The sequence below is a fragment of the Dendrobium catenatum genome, unplaced genomic scaffold, assembly GCF_001605985.2.
Source record: "Dendrobium catenatum unplaced genomic scaffold, ASM160598v2 fragScaff_scaffold_188, whole genome shotgun sequence".
NCBI lineage: Eukaryota > Viridiplantae > Streptophyta > Magnoliopsida > Asparagales > Orchidaceae > Dendrobium > Dendrobium catenatum.
This window is the reverse complement of record NW_021318650.1, coordinates 311087-327842: the sequence shown is the minus strand read 5'-3', so window position 1 is coordinate 327842 and position 16756 is coordinate 311087. Positions and strand designations below refer to the sequence as shown.

The following is a 16756-nucleotide window of genomic DNA, read 5'->3' as shown; positions in this document are numbered from 1 at the left end:
TATGAGAAATGAGTGGTCTATTTATAGTTTTTCTGGAGTGGCATAGCCCGTAAATAGGTGTGAGATCAGGGGCAAATAGGGAGTGGCCGAATAGACGGCTGATATTGAATCCTTCGATCTTGCACCGTTCATTGGACATTTGAAGTCCTTAGTGATGTTGGAATTCGACAATCTTGGGCTCATTGGATTCGTCTCGTCGAGCCGTTCGATTCGACGATAAGCTCGTTAAAATCGGAGACCGTTTGGTAACTCAAATTGTGGTACGAGATTTCCAACAACACTTCGGGCTCTTTATTTAGGCTCATTTGGGCTCGAATTGAGTTAAATTTGTTGTCGTTGGGTTTGTATTTCCGAGACGCTCAGTTTGACTATAAGCTCGCTGAAATCGGAGTTCAGATGCTCCCGGATTTAATTTTTGAAGTTTTCAAGTTCCAAGTTGATTTTTGTGCCGAGATTCGTGCTCGATCAAGATAATTTCATGATGACATATCAATAAAAAAGGAATAATTTTGTTAATATAAAGTGAATATAAAACCTATTGATATTTTAGGTGTACAATTAAATAAATAGATTTATGGGAAATTTTAAGGAGCCTGATAAAAAATTAAAATTATGTGAAAGATCATAATTTAAAAAATAATTAAAAGAAACAAACTAGCCAAATTATTTGACGTTTTCAATGGAAAATGTCAAATATAATTAGCCTTTTCCATAGAACTAGCCAAGCAATTTGGCTAATTCTGTGGAAAACACTAAATAGTTTGGCTTTTTTAAAATTAGTCAAACTATTTGACTAATTCTATTGAATACCTACATTTTCACTAAGTATCATTAGCAATGACATTGCTAATGATGTCAGTTAATGACATTGCTAATGATGCTAAGTAAAAATATTGGTATTCAATAGAATTAGCTAAACAGTTTAGCTAATTCTATAGAAACAGAATTAATCAAAATTTTGACATTTTTTATTAAAAACGCCAAATAATTCATGCTCCTTAAAATTTACTCCCGAATTATTATGTGTATTAAATTATTAATTATATATTTAGACAAGCCGTTTATATTAAAAAATAAAATAAAATCATAATTAAAATTAAATTCCGAAATCGATAAATTATCAAAACTATTAAAATTGAAACTGTGATCATATGGAAACCGAAATAAAAATCGACTTTAAATCCTTAAAAATAGAAAAAAAAAACCCCACAAAAATAGGATCGAAACTTTTGTTTCAAAATAAAATTAGAACTTTTGTCGGGAGAAGTCAAGAGGAGAATTAGAATTCACCCAGCAAGATGGTACGTTAGGGCACGAATCTTTGTTCTTCCGAAACAACTGTAAAGATTCACGCTTGGGCACCCTTTCCAATCCGAGGAGCTCTCAAAAGATCTGAAATTAGTTTGTGGCTTCGTCTTCCGGTTTTTCCCCGTCCCCATTGCGGATGTCTTGATCCCGATCACGATTCGTTTCGCCTTCAATCGCTTCTTCCGCGTACAGCTTTACGTGAAATGCACCGAGTGAGTTTATTTTGTTTTCCTTCTTTCTGTTCCTTTCAATTGAATCACCAATGACAAAAGGTTTTTAAGCTCGCGTAAATGGAACATAGACGTTTTTGTTTGGTTGTTTTTATTCAGAAGCCCTATTCAAGCAATTCTTCGGGCTTCTGTATTGGTTCCGTAGTTACTTGTCGTGAGGATGTCATGGGATGCCTAGGGATTTGATGCGTGCGTGGAATTTGTGAAAAATTACGTTTTTCAATCTATATTGGACGTCACTGCATCTAAATGCCCGGTTTGTTATCGCGGTTTATTATGGTGGGAACTTTGCGTTGTTCGTCGAAGTACTTTAGGTTACTGCTTTGAAAGATTAGCATTTTGTTAAATCCATCTTCCTTGTCGAGCTTTAAAATATGGTGTGCTTATATTCCTTTTATTCTGTCTAACGAACATGGCTGCTTAATTATTGTATATGAAGGTGCATGGAAGAGATTCTGGCACTTGATAGGATGTAGTTCGCTGCTACTGAGGTTTGCTCAGAGAAAGTTTTGAATTTGGTGGTGAGTTCTGAATTTCACTGTACGGAAGCAAAAAACTATGATGCTTGTGCTTTGATTGATCTTGCAGTTTTTTTAATAGAAGAAGAAGATTAATGTACCGACACATTTGTCTAGGCAGATACCCGGGTAAGTGCCTACACAGGTTGGGCAGCAGGTGTTTGGTTTATCTCAATTGGCTGTCAATTCATTGTCTTCCCAAATGCAAAGTATAGGCAATCATGCGCATAAAACGGACCCTGAGCTGTTGATCAAGCGCAAGAGGATACAGGATTATATGTGAGTCTAAATCCACGAAATGTGCTTCTTAAATTACAATTTTACTGTTACTTACTTTTATCTTATGTAATAAATCACAATGCTTTTCAAACATATATTGCTAAATACCGTGGTTTACTATCACCAATGATGCATCTTGTATCTTGTTTGAAAAATTGTTGATTGCTGCTTATGCTTAAGTGAGCTAGTCAGCTTGTACTATTAACTATGATAACTTTTCTTTAGTTTTTTGAGTAGCAAACAGGATTATGGTGCACTAGCTTTACTTTAGTTATTATTAGTAGATTAATATGAAAGTTTTCAAAAGAGTTTCATGATGTGGTTTGAAGTTCATTTTCCAGGCTTCACGATTATGCCTAAAATAATTCATATTTCAGAGAAGGAAAACTCTCAATGCTGTAGGACACCTTGTGTTTTTGCTTTGAAGTTCAATATTTGTTTTTTCATGGTTGACCTCGTGACTTCATCTACGGGGCAATAGATGTAGTTTTCTTTATTGATCTATGCACTATATTTAGCTTTTAACTTGTTACTACTAACCCTACGGTTCAAGATGGTTGTGACCTTTAAATTAATGTTGCTAACTGTGAGGTTCAAGGTAGTTGGGGGAACTCAAAATCCATGACAAATACTAAACAATTTAGCTAGTTCCAGTCCCTCTACTTACACACATGGTCTTGTAGTAGTCAAGCATTCATGCATAAACTATGATTATGTTTATTGCTAGTTATTCTGATTATTTAGTGTTCCATGAGTACCATGGCATTATGGTAAGCTCATAACTTATGTTGTCAGGACAATTGCAGAAACTAATTGACCAACATATTGCATCTAATTTGAATTGCATGTCCGTTGCTTGTTAAAATTCTAATATTTGTGTTGAAATTCATCTACTAAATCCTTTTACTTAAATCTATCATTCAAAGATTGTTATCTCAAGCTTTCTTTAGAAACTTTTTTTTTTAATGAATATTCTTCTTTTATAACCTTTTGATATAGATTCATCTTGTCGTATGTGTTTTTTTTAATCACAATTATGATGCACTTGTGGCACATGTATGGGAAAACTTTTAAAAGACTACTCATGTGAGAATGGGATCGGACCATCTATTGTAAAGGTTTGTGCAAGCAAGTTGATTGATAATTGCATAAAAGATGTGCTCTTAGATGTTTAGGCATGCAGTGTGTTGTTTAATTTGAAAGTGTTACTTATTATTTTTATATTTTATGAGGTTTGAAAATGGAATAATTTTATTCACTACTCAAGAATTGTGTATTTATAGATATATATAATTTACTTTAAAACCTTTGGGCAATATTAATATTGCTTGTTGGTGAGTGTATACCATGCCTTTTTGTTGCCATAATATCTGTAACTACTATGATGTTCGGCTAATAATTCAACCTTGCGGTGGATTATCCGCTTTTTGGCTAATGTTTAACATCTTGGATTCTATATTTTTAAAGGTTAAAGTTTTATATCGTTTGTAGAACTGCAGGTTGTATTTTAAAAGCTATGTATCTATGATGCACAAACACGGGCACAACGACATAGATACGACACGACACGACACAGACACGATACACTTTAATTATTAAAAATATAGGATACAGACACTAGTGGGACACGATATTATAATTTTATATTTTTAAAAAAGTGTATGAAAATTGAAGAAGTATAATATTATAATAATTTAGAAATAATAAGTCATTTAACTAGAATTTGTGTTTAAAATGATTAATATTAGGATATCAAGAGCCATACGTTGATGTAGTGTATCAGGCATTGAGATAGGAGGTGAAAATGCTGTCGAGAGTCGGGCATCGATGTTTTGCAGTAAGTATTGGACATTGATGTCAAAAGGACATCTGCCGTCAATGTTGAAAGGGCGTTGGTCGTCGATGTTAAGACGACGTCGGATAAAGATGAGCTGTCAAGTTGTGGGTGTAGAAAAGACTAGTATCGAGCATCAATTCTAAGAAAATATTAGACTTTGATGTTGGGATGATTTTGAAGTGTCGATATTATAATGACATTTGACGTCATGACATCGGGCATTATTGAAAAAATAAAAATTAAAAAAGAAAAGACATTGGGCATTATTGTGAAACCAAAATCGTGACCCGCCATTGAGAAATGAAAATGAGAATATTCGATGAATGGGGTATTGAGTGCAGACGATTGATTTGGTGTTATGGATATAAAATAAAAAGTTTAGTTTTTATATTTTAAATAAATAAAAAGTTTAAATACAAGAAATTATATTTAAAAAAAATCATAAAATATTTAAGTCATGAGTGTCGGACACATGTTAAATTTGTATTTAGTATTTTTTTAATCGAACACATTGATAATGTTGTCAACTCCCGAGGCATTGATAATGTTGTCAACTTTAGTTATTTTGTTATAGAGCATACATTCGACAATGATCATGGTCTCCTTTTACCACGTTTTTCTATACTGATTCTCAACTGTTAGATCGTCTTTTGTCTCTTATGGTAGCTGTTTAATCTGTTTTCAGCATTCAGCTTCTTCAGCGCAAGAGTTATAATCCGAATTCAGAGGTTATGCAAAGATTACCTGACATTGCTAAGCACTTAGAAGAGCGCATATTTAATGATGCAATTTTACAGGTAAAGTTTTTCAGTTAGTGTTTTTTATCAATGATAAGGATTTACGTGCTTTTTGGCGGATTGTGTTTTACTTCTATTGGACCTTTTCCGAGATTGAATACAGTTATCCGGAGTATGGTTTATTCTAAGAATGTTCATTGGATATTTTCATTTCTACATCTTTTAGAACATTTATAAACCATGCAGGGAGAGGATTATGGCAACATGTCATCAACAGCTATTGATCAGCGCTTGCAGAGAATAACAAGGTTCTCAAATAATAGTCAACAAGCTCATTATGTGCCATCATCATCTGTCAGTACAATGATACCGACGCCTGGCATGACCAGTTATGGAAACAAAGGCCTTACAGTATCTCAAGATAACACCATGATAACCGCCAGTGGTGCTGGTATGATGGGGCAAACTGCAGTGAATGTGGGAAATATTTTACCTAATAATAATGGACCAATTGGCATGGGACAAATTGCCTCTTTCAATGCATCCACTGGTATGGAAGCTATGCTTATACTGGCTTTTTTTTATTATAACTCTTGATATTCTTCTGTAGTCTTCTGCAATTACATCATATTTTTATACAGGGACGATTCCAAATGGATATCCGCCACAAACTGTAAATGTTATCCACAATTCTGGTGGAAATGGTATAGTATCATCTGTGGGCATAATGCGACAATCAAGTATGATGATCCCAACCCCTGGATTAAATAATCAGCAATCCATATCGATAAACTCAGAATCTTCCAATGGTGGTGGATTTTCGAATATGGATTCTCCCATGGTCTTGCAGCAACAACAAAAGCATTATGATGGAAGTCAGAACAACCGTTTACTGCATGGTGTTGGAATGGGAGTTGGTATAAGGTCCAACATACAGCAAAAATCTCCATATACTTTATCCAATGCTGTTATGAATGGAGGTATAAGTTGTTTAGTTCGGAGCAACATGCACCACATGAATGGTCCTACAGCCCCAGAAGGGTATCTTGGTCCAGTTTCTTATGGGGGTTCTCCAAAACCTTTGCAGCAACATATAGGTATGCAACAACATCAGTCTTTAATTACAGGTAACTAGGTAAGTGTCCCTTCTACCTCTGTTACCTTTTTTTGCCAATAATGCTGTATGGGCTTTTTGGGGCTGTTTGAAACTTTTTTCTGGTTCCCAGGCCGTCATCTGTGGTAATTTCTTATTGTTGGCTTTTTGTGTTTGATTGTATCTGATTTTTTGTCATTTTTGATCATTCAGCATCTATGTCGCAGCAAATGTTACCTTTAGCTGGTGATGGTTATCCTATGAACACTGCTGATCTCTCTGGGTCTGGAAACATAAATGGTTGTGGTTCAACTGCTGTATCAACAGTGAATTGTCAAAATTCAAACCCGAGCATAAATTCTAAGTCAAAAACTAATCATGGAATGCTTAGTCAAACGAGTTTGCCATCAATGCAACTGAAGCCTCAAATGCTTGACAGTTCGCGAAGTGTGAATTTCCAATCAACACACTCGACACTACAATCACTTCAGATGCAAAATTTTCATCATCAACAGTTTCAGCAGTCTAACCAGCCAAGTGTACTAGCTGTTCAGAACCAAAGATATCAGCATAATCAGATGCATCAACAACAAATTATATCAAATACGGATAACGTAAGGCATTTTTCCTTGCCTTCCAATTTTTCAGGACAGCTAATGTCTGCAGATGGTTTTGAATCCACTAATGAATCTTTGCTTCCACGTGTCAATGAACAATTTCATGTTTCCGAATTGCAAAATCAGTATCAGAAGAATACATCCTCTGGAAACCTATCCAAAGGTGCTCAACTGCTTGGTCAGATACAGGGCCCTCAGGATGTTCAGACCTTGTCTTCGCAGGTTTCACAAAAGCTTTGGGAAATAGAGCAACGGAATGCAGAATCACAAAACGAGCTTAGTTGTCTCTTTGTGAAATCACAAGTTGACGCACTTTCCAAGGAACATTGGTATTCTCAGCCTCCACAAAAATCACATGACAGAGAAAAAATTTCTTTTGAGCAGCATATGCAGAAGGAATTTCACCAAAGAATGGCAGGGAAGGATGAAGCACAAACACGTGAAACCTCTCCTGATGCTCATGCTTTTGTTGGACATGCTGCTGTGCCAGAATCCTCAAATAAAATGTTTCATGTCTCTGATAGGGAACAAGACTATTTTAAGCAGAAGAGGTGGCTTTTACTCCTCCTCCATTCTCGTAAGTGCACATCTCCTAAAGGACAATGTGAAGAAGTCAACTGCATTAAGGTTCAGCAGTTATGGATGCATATTGATACATGTAATTCAAAAAACTGCATGTTTCCACGATGTGCTCTATCAAGAAAACTGTTTAATCATTATATGAATTGTAACATAGCAGATTGTCCTGTATGCGTTCCTGTGCAGAAGTTTGTAGCATCCGTCAAAATGCGCAATCGAAAATGTTCTGATACTGGTGTCACAAACAAGATGAATGGTTCCTGGAAGAATATCATGTCCCCAAGCATGGATAAGGTGATGAGTAAAGAAGGTTTATCTCCTTGCGAAACAACTGATTGTCAACAACCTTCATCTAAGCGCATGAAAATTCAGAGTGCCCCTTCTTTTGTACCCAAGATTGAAGAATCATCTCTGATTTCTGCTCCTACAAATCAAATCAATGTTCCCAAGGAGAGGCAATCCAATATGTATCAACAAGTTGATGCAGCTTTGCCTTGTAAAAGTGAGGCATTTGAAGTGAAGATGGATACATCATTAGTAGACGGGTGTTGTCCTTTACCAGATACCAAACTTGATGTTATGTCAAACAGCGCACTTCCTGCAAAAAGTGCTGCTGAACATTGCCCTTCTGTTGAAGTTGATGCTTTTAACAAGAAGGAAATGCAGCCAGTAGGTAAAGAGCCTTCTCAAGCTAAGATGGAGATGAATCAGGAAGCCAACATGCCATCAACTGATCCTGCTACGGCAAGCAAGTCTGGCAAACCAAAGATAAAAGGAGTATCAATGACTGAACTATTCAGTATAGAGCAAGTCAGAGATCACATTATCAGTTTGAGGCAATGGATTGGGCAGGTTAGATTATGTGGCATTCTAGATTTCTCTCTCTCTCTCTCTCTCTCTCTCTCTCTCTCTCTCATGCACATGTGTGACAAATAGCATACAATATATGGAGTGCACTTTGAAATTCATAAAACTTTAAATTCATCAATAGTAGTGTAATTATCACTGATATAAGATGTTCTTTGAAGTTGTTTGCAATTTCAATATGCAATTTCTTCTAGGAAGCAAACTATCTAACATAACATCCATTTTCTATTAGTAATGAATGCTAAGTAAAATAGATGAAAACATAATTTCAATGAAAAAAATATACTGATCTCCTAATAGGAAATAAGATTGACAAACGATGATTATTAAAGTGTTATAAAATTAAGATTTCATGCAAATGAAAGAAGCCAAGAATGTGGTAGATTTGAATAAAATTAACACACTTACAATCCAACGACAAAATAAAGAGTGGGAAAAGATGGATGAAAAAAGAAAAGAGATAAGCTAGCATACCTCACACTATTTGTTTTAAAAGAACTTTTAGTTTCACATCTAATCTCAATGATCTTCGCCATGTAGCAGATGAAGAAGGCCATAACATCTAAAATCTCATGGAACATGCATTATGAATAACTAACCTTTGGCGAATCACCAATTTATAGATGTCGAGAAAAAATAGTTGTTTTATAATTTACACAAGTAGGAATCTTTGAAACTAATCAAGCTACAAATATAGAGCATATCAACATCCTGCTCAAATAGAAGATCATGGCATAAAGGCAATCATAAGCTTAAAATCTCATGGAATATAGTTGAGAGGCCAACTACTTCAACAGTTCCTATTCGCATGGGAAATACCTTGAAAATGATACATGCAAATATTGTTATGATGCTAAAATAGGAAGGTCTTCAAATTTTAGGAAATCACATAAAACAATGTCACCAGAAAAGAAATAGGGAGATTTTGCACCATTGATTATAGATGGAATTTTATATTCTAAAATACATTTATTTTAGACAGTTGAACGATTGGGTTAGGTTATGTATTCTTAAAATATTTTTTATCTAGGATACAGTATCTTTTATCAGATTTTAAGTAGATTTTCCCACTGTTGTGATCAAGTCATGACTCAAATGCCTTCAGCTTTGTTTTGCCTCTTTGAGTAGTGAGTAATGCTTGCCTTGGCTTATTTCTTTACTGGATTGGGCCAGAACTTTAATGCATATGCTAAAATATTTCATTTGTTGGGTGCATTCCTAATCATGTAATGAGGATTTTCATGTTTCAAAATAAAAGAAAAAAAAAAGTGTGGGAGGAGGAAGTAATAGCGTTAAAATCTACATACAGTAGAAGTGAGCCATTGCACCATCATTGTGCATCACATGTCTGCAATGTTCTTGTTGCTGGTGAAAAGCTCACTTCAATGCACTTACTCATGCGAGCAGGCAAAGCAAAATTGATGTATGAAGTTATGCAACTGATGAAAGATAAGATGCTTTATTAGGCTTAGCTTAATGTACCTAGTCACATAGTTTGTTGTCATGGATTCTAAGACTTACGTTGGTTTTACATAGTTTTAGGGGTTGCTTTTTTGCTATGACTATTTAACCTGTATTTGTGATACAAGGGTACTTTAGTCATTGCAACCTTTAGCTCCCTCTATTTAGGAGTTATGATTTCTTTTGAAATAAATGATATGAATTTCAAAGAAAGCTTCTCCCTATGCTAAATTCAACCAACTTACTTAGGATGAATACCTTGATAATTTGAGGTGCTAAGTACTACGCACTTCCTAGATCCATCTTATGTGAGTTTGGCTTTAAAAGAAGGTTTCATTTTTTCCTTCTTGTTATTGTCACTTTTTCATGCCGGTTTCTCAAAATCAATTTGTATTCTTGCTAGGTAGGTCTACTATGGAAGCCATACTTTTATTGAGAGGTTTGATGGAGAAGTAGAGAGAATAAGGAGGATCTACATATGATATTTATTGATTTAGAGAAAGCATATGTTAAAGTTCCAAGACAAGTGCTATGGAGAGTTCTAGAAAAGAAAATGGTTAATAATACTTATAGTAAAGTCATTAAGGATATGTATGCATGAACTGTTACTTCTGTTCAGACACAAGGTGATTTTACCAAGTATTTTTCAATTTCAGTTGGATTACATCAAGGATCAACCTTAAGCCCATATCTTTTTGTTGTAGTCATGGATGTTCTTACCATAGTTTAAAATTGCCCAATTAGAGGTGCGCCTCTATGCAATTTCACCCCTAGGCGCCTTATTGCTTAAGAAATTCTAGGACCAGGAGAGGCGTACGCCTCATAGAACCTGAGGCGCTCCTCAAAGGCGTAATTGCTCAATACGCCTCAAACAAACGGGCCCAACTCACTTAAGTGCCTAATAAAATACCCCATTCATTCCTCCCTAGTGTTCCTCGGCCGACCTGAACCACACAAAGCCACAAAGCCCCACACGACCCTGCCCTAGCGTCCCTCGGCCGACCTTCCCGCCGCCTCACGCCGATGAGCAGCACATGTCCGGCCGCCCTCTACGACACCTCTACTACCGGTTTTCATTTTTTTTTAAATTCAAGGTTTAATTTTTCAACTTATAGAAAATCTAGGGTTTAAATTTTTTTGAGATTTTTGGTTTGATTTTGCATTTGTGCATTAGGAAACATGGTTAGGGGCAAGAAAATGTCAAATACGTCATTGCGGAGGGATCATTCTTGGAAGTATAGTATACATGTTGACATAGGCGGCGACAAGAAGACATACGTGTATTTGAAATGCAATTTTAGTGATAAAGTGGTTAGGGGAGGAGTTACCTGCATGAAGGAACACTTATCCGCCTCACATAAAAACGTAGCATCTTGTGCGAATGTGTCAGATAAGTTGAAGGAGAAAATTACTACATTAAGAAGAGTATCACGGCCAAACATTTACAACATGAGCAATTTGATGACAGGGTCGAACATGATGCTTACTATGGGAGCGATAGTGGAAATGACTCTTCTTTCACTATACATAGTAGAGGTGCCCGGGGTCCTATGGAATAGTATATGATTAATCCAGGAGAGGATAGAGGAGAAGCATAGATGATGCTTGCGGCTGTTACCATAGAGGGTCGACGGCAGGTGTGCATGGATATTGACAGATTCTTTTTTGAGAGTGCCATTTCGTTTAATGTAGCGACATCGCCGGCCTAATTCAATATGTTGCGATCTGTAGGGTTGTATGGGAGAGGGTTGAAGGCAACATCCATGTACGGGTTGCGGACATGGATTTTGAAGGAGCTGTAGAACACAGAGCGAAGTATTGATGAGATTAAAAAGACATGGAGTGAGACAAGGTGTTACCATTATGTTAGATGGATGGTCTGTCAAGAGCAGGAGCATGATTGATATTATTGTCAACAATCCTTATGACACGATGTTTTTACGATCAGTTTAAGCTTCAGATGAGGTAAAAAATGCCGATTTCATTTTCAATTTATTAGATGGGGTTGTCGAGGAGATCGGGGAGCAATTGGTTGTTCAGGTGGTACCTGACAATGCCAGTGCATACAAAGCCTCACTTGTTCTTCCTTTGGATATGAGCAAAACTGGAACACATATAGTCAAGTGCAAACGAAGAGAAGAAATCGATTTTCAACACTCAGAATGAACTCCCTTGTGTATATTATGCACAACAATAGGTTGAGAGATAAGTGGTTGAGGAACAAGGGGTTGAAGGATAATGAGGATCCTTTGGTGTGTGATGATGTGGCGTCTAATAATGAGTGGTTCATAGATGATGAGACAGATTTATCATTATCAGACATGTAGCTAAAGGATCTAAGTGTGGATGTCTTGAGGGGTGAAGCACATCAAGCGGGCACATCCATTAGTATCACACCACATACATCCACTAGTACTGCAGCACAACAAGCAAATAATGGTATATCACAATTTCTTATGTGCTGTTATATTTAAAATATATGCAATTAACATCACACTAAGAATTCTTATTGAATAGGGAAGAGAAAAGTGTGTAAGATTTATGATGATGAAGATTTGCCATTCATAGATACAATTGGAGATGAATATGCCTCCACTAAAGACCCATTTAGTGATGGGACATGATTGGATTTTAGATATTCTTTCTTATTTGTACTTTGGGAGTTATGATAGACTTCAATTTGTAGTTTTGTACTTTGAATAATGCTATGAGATGCATATATTGTATCTATTTTATTGTTTTCCACTAAGTTCACTTCTCATTTAGATGTTTTTATTGTATCATAGACTCTTACTATTATTTACATGCTAGAATACTTAAATTCACATTTACGCAATTTTTCGTCCGTGAGGCTTATACCTCATACCGCCTCGAGGCTTACACCTCGCCTCGCGGATGAAAAACGCCTCGAGGCTTATTACGCAATTTTAAACCTTGGTTCTTACTAGAGATTTGCGAGAGGATGTTCCCAGGTGTATGTTTTTTGCTGACGAAATTCTTCTTGTTGATTAGACTAAAGATGGATTTGAAAGTAAACTTGAATTATGGAGGTTAACCTTAGAGTCTAAAGGTTTTTGATTGAGCAGATCTAAAATTGAATACATGGAGTGTAATTTTAGTAGTAATAGACTTAGCGGGGGTTTGTGACTTTGAGCAATCAAGTCATTAATAAGAGTACACATTTTAGATATCTTGAGTCTATTGTTTAGAGTGATGGCGAAATAGATGGGGATATTATTAGTAGGATTCAAATTGGATGGATGAAGTGGAGGAATGCATCAGGCTTGTTATGTGATAGAAAAGTACCACTCAAACTAAGGGAAAATTCTATAAGATGCTGCTTAAACCTACAATGCATTATGGCGCAGAAAGTTGGCCATTAAAAGAGAAGCATAATACTAAGTTAAGTGTTGCAGAGATGAGGATGCTCAGGTTGATGAGTGGCTTTGCTCAGAGACATGATACGAATGAGCATATATGTGAAAAGGTTAGAGTAGCTCTAATGGCAGATAAAATTAGAGAGAGTCGCCTTAGATGGTTTGGTCACATAAAACGGCGGACTTCCAATGACCCGTTTAGGAGAGTAGATGTAATAAATTTAATTTATATTAAGAAAGATAGAGGTAGATCTAAAAAGACTTGGTTAGAAAATATTAAAAATGTCATTTCTTTATTAGATCTAAATGAGAATTTGACTCTTGATCGGGCACAATGGACAAAAAGGATTCATGTAGCCGACCCCATGTAGTGGGATAAAGGCTTGATGTTGTTGTTGTTATTATCACTTTTTCATTCCCTTGACTCTAAGTTGTAAGTATCCTATCATCATGATAATCTCACCTACTGATGTATTATCCCACTACTGTTGCTGCTGCCCTTGCATTGGCATGCACTGAATATTTGATGGAAGTCGAGCTAATCTCGAGCACTAAAGAAGTCCGTTTACAGCCTGCACTGAATATTTGATGGAAGTCGAGCTAATCTCAAACACTATAGAAGTCCGTTTACAACCTAAATTTGTTCAGTAATATGGACAGGATGTTAAGACGATCATAGCCATCATTCCCATCTTAATGATTTTTAGTATTTAGAGTTGCTCCTTAATGTTTTGGACACGTAGAAGCTTGTTGGGTCTAGGGTTATTTACTTTTGTAGGCTAGGATTCCCTGCGTTGATTAGATGCTTCTAATATTATAATATTGTTGTATTGTTGGCATTGCACTTGCTTTACTTCTGCTGCACCATTGTTTTGCTATGGTTGTACTTGTACCATCTTGCCGAGATTGCTGTACTATATTGTTGTCCTCCATCCTGAATTAGAGACTACAAAAGCAAAAGTTTCCTCTTCAAGGATGTGGTGTCGTGCACATTCATTTTCTTTGAAATCTTTCAAATGTTTCCCACTTTGAATAAAGTTGTTAACGGTTTAAGAGGCTTGAGGTATTGCATATTATCTAGCTTATAAGAAATTTAATTGCTTGACTTTTTCTTAAAAAAATAATTATTTTTTTATTTCCATTGTGTTCATGTTAGAAATGATCTTTCTCTATTAGATTTGAATGAGAATTTGACTCTTAACATGACAAAATGGAGAGAAGGGATTCATATAGCCAACCCCATCTAGTGGGATTAAAGCTTGATGTTTTTGTTGTATTATGTTCATGTTATGTTCCTTTAAGGATTGAGCTCAATTTATTTGTTGCAATTTCATGGAATTGGAAGTTGCTTGTACTTATTCTTTCTCAGTTTCAAGTTGGCCGAACCAAAGAGAAAAAAATCAAATGAAAATCTTTAATGATTTGTAGGTTTTCTTATTTGCTAGATCCAGGGACCATTTTCTATTTTCATATTTAATTAGCAAACGATAATATTTATGTATTGAATCCAATGGGCTAAAAAAAAAAAAAACTTGTGGGTGTAGGGGGAGACAGAGCTCCATCCTTTTTATGTTAGCCCTATTTCAAGTTTTTTACGGTCCATGCTATTTTCTCTTGGCCCTTATTGTGTTGGGTTCTCATCCTCTTGTTTATAGGAACCCTAAGATCTAGACATGCTTTATTTGTTAAATTTACATTCCCTTATAATAAAGAGTAAATATCTACAGTGCATTTTGCTTAAATATGGTGATGATTTTAGTGCAAATATATACGATTATTCATCTTCCCACAACATTTTGAAAATCAGACTGGACAGGCTCGGTTGGTTCAACTAGTTCAACCGTGAACCGGCCAAGTTACCGGTCTGGTCAAACATAAAAAATGTGTTTGCTTCAAACCATCTTGAACCGATTCGAACTCCCGGTTCAACCAAATAACTGTTGAACTTGACCTGGTTGCCTGTTCTATAAAATATTTTAATTTATTTTAATTATATTTTAGTTTATTAAATATATTTCTTATAAATTTTAAAATATTTTTATTAGATATGGAGATGAATTCAACCATGACATATACATGTCATCTCACATAACATGTTTTGTTGTAAGCTTTATGTACTTTATATTATGTAAAGACAACTAGTTTAAACTCTCTTATAACGTGGGATTAAAAAAATAATATGAATAATTGAATTCTATATCAGTTAGAATGAGAATTTGGGCTTGATTGGCTACGAATTTGGGTTGGTTGGGCTACGAATTTGGAGTGATTGTGCTGCAAATTTTTATAATGTGTATTATAAATTTATATATTATAAATAAGTTATAATGTGTATTATAATTGTTATCTTTAGTATTCATTGTAAATTAATGAGTAGGTCTTATAAAAGATCTAAGGATGGAACAACAACAACAACAACATCAAGCCTTTATCCCACTACATGGGGTCGGCTACATGAATCCTTTTTCTCCATTGTGTCCTATTAGAAGTAAATTCTCGTTTGATCTAATAAAAAAAGATATTTTTATAATATTTTCCAACAAAAGTCTTTTTAGGCTGCATTAATCATTTTTAACATAGTAAATCTAATACCTTTTTTACTTACCGGAGTATACGAAAAGGAAAAGCCGTTTATATGTAGAACAAATATCTTAAGGCAATCTCATCTAATCTTATTTCTAATGAAAGCTACTCCACTTTTCTGTATAAATGCTCATTTAGTAATCTAATCTCTAAGGCGTTAAAAAGCACACTCATACAGAGAAGCATCCTCTCTCTGCACACTTAACGTAAGTAATATTATGCTTTCTTTAATGGCAACATATCGGAACCATAAAGCATTGCAGGCAGCCATCACACCATCTTTTAATTCTTCCGTTATGTTTGAGGGGTACTTTTCTATAAAACACAGCCCATAGCATTCTTCCTTCACCTCCAACTTAGATTACTGACTGATATAATATCAAACACATCTATTTTCACATCAATCTGAACAATAATCAGATATTCTAAAAATGTTATCTTATATAATGATTGAATGTCAAAGTCCAATCCTTAAGTGGTTTGTTATACTAAAATTAACTCCATATATTACCATTTTTAGATTAAAACTCAAAAAAAAACTTTTTAAGACTCTAAGGTTTGAACCCTCCATAATTCAAGTTTAACTTCAACCTCCTCTCTAGTCTTATCACAAGAAGAATATTATCAGGCAAAAAGCATACATAAGACACCTCTCGCAATCTTAAGTAGAAAGACGGTTTAAAATATTGCGTAAATAGACTCAGAAGGATTTTTTCATGCCGCAAAGGTCGAGGCGTTAATTTATATCAGGTCAACTTTGTTTTACTAATACGACGATAAATAGAATCTTTTTTTTCATTAGGGTGCTAAGGTCCTACATCATTAATCTTATTTTCACAATATTCATTAAAAGTTTCGCAAATATATCATCCACTTTTACTGATATCATTTCTAGAAAGTATTTTTGATCATCATCTATAATTTTCAATTGAACTAACTCCTTACTATCATTCTCTTTGTTTGGCTAATTCAATACTTAATGATTTCTTTCCTCCTTAGTTTTTAAATCATTATAATATAAATCAACTACAAAGTAAGGTCTTTTGCAATGCATAATTGCTTTCTTAGATCTTATACGAGCATCTATGTTTTTTTTTTCAATTTTTGGTTTTTTACAATATAAACATTTTTATAACAAAATCTTCTAATTTTTTAATGTTTTTTGCAACTTTTGGATTCCACAACTATTTTTACTATTAGTAAAATTTTCACTTTGATATCCAAGCCATCTTTAGCAATATTTTAATATGATGAGCATTTTTCACAATAA

The 16756-nt window shown here is 35.0% G+C and overlaps 1 protein-coding gene across 6 annotated transcripts in view; it reads left to right on the top strand.

Annotated features, from left to right (window-relative positions):
- Positions 1-1217: 1217 nt before the first annotated feature.
- The window catches only part of LOC110095903 (histone acetyltransferase HAC1), a 35109-nt gene continuing 19570 nt past the window's right edge, over positions 1218-16756 (top strand). Inside the window, exons 1-8 of one of the 6 annotated variants that reach the window (XM_028692927.1) lie at positions 1218-1520; positions 1978-2059; positions 2174-2335; positions 4858-4969; positions 5156-5459; positions 5551-6036; positions 6216-6616; positions 6746-8050. In XM_028692927.1, the coding sequence (XP_028548760.1) occupies positions 2259-2335; positions 4858-4969; positions 5156-5459; positions 5551-6036; positions 6216-6616; positions 6746-8050 (2685 nt within the window). In that variant the 5' untranslated portion in view covers positions 1218-1520; positions 1978-2059; positions 2174-2258. Of the gene's footprint in view, positions 1521-1977; positions 2060-2126; positions 2336-4857; positions 4970-5155; positions 5460-5550; positions 6037-6215; positions 8051-16756 lie in introns of all 6 variants that reach the window. The other 5 variants (XM_028692925.1, XM_028692924.1, XM_020821604.2 and 2 more) reach the window with 5 other exon arrangements.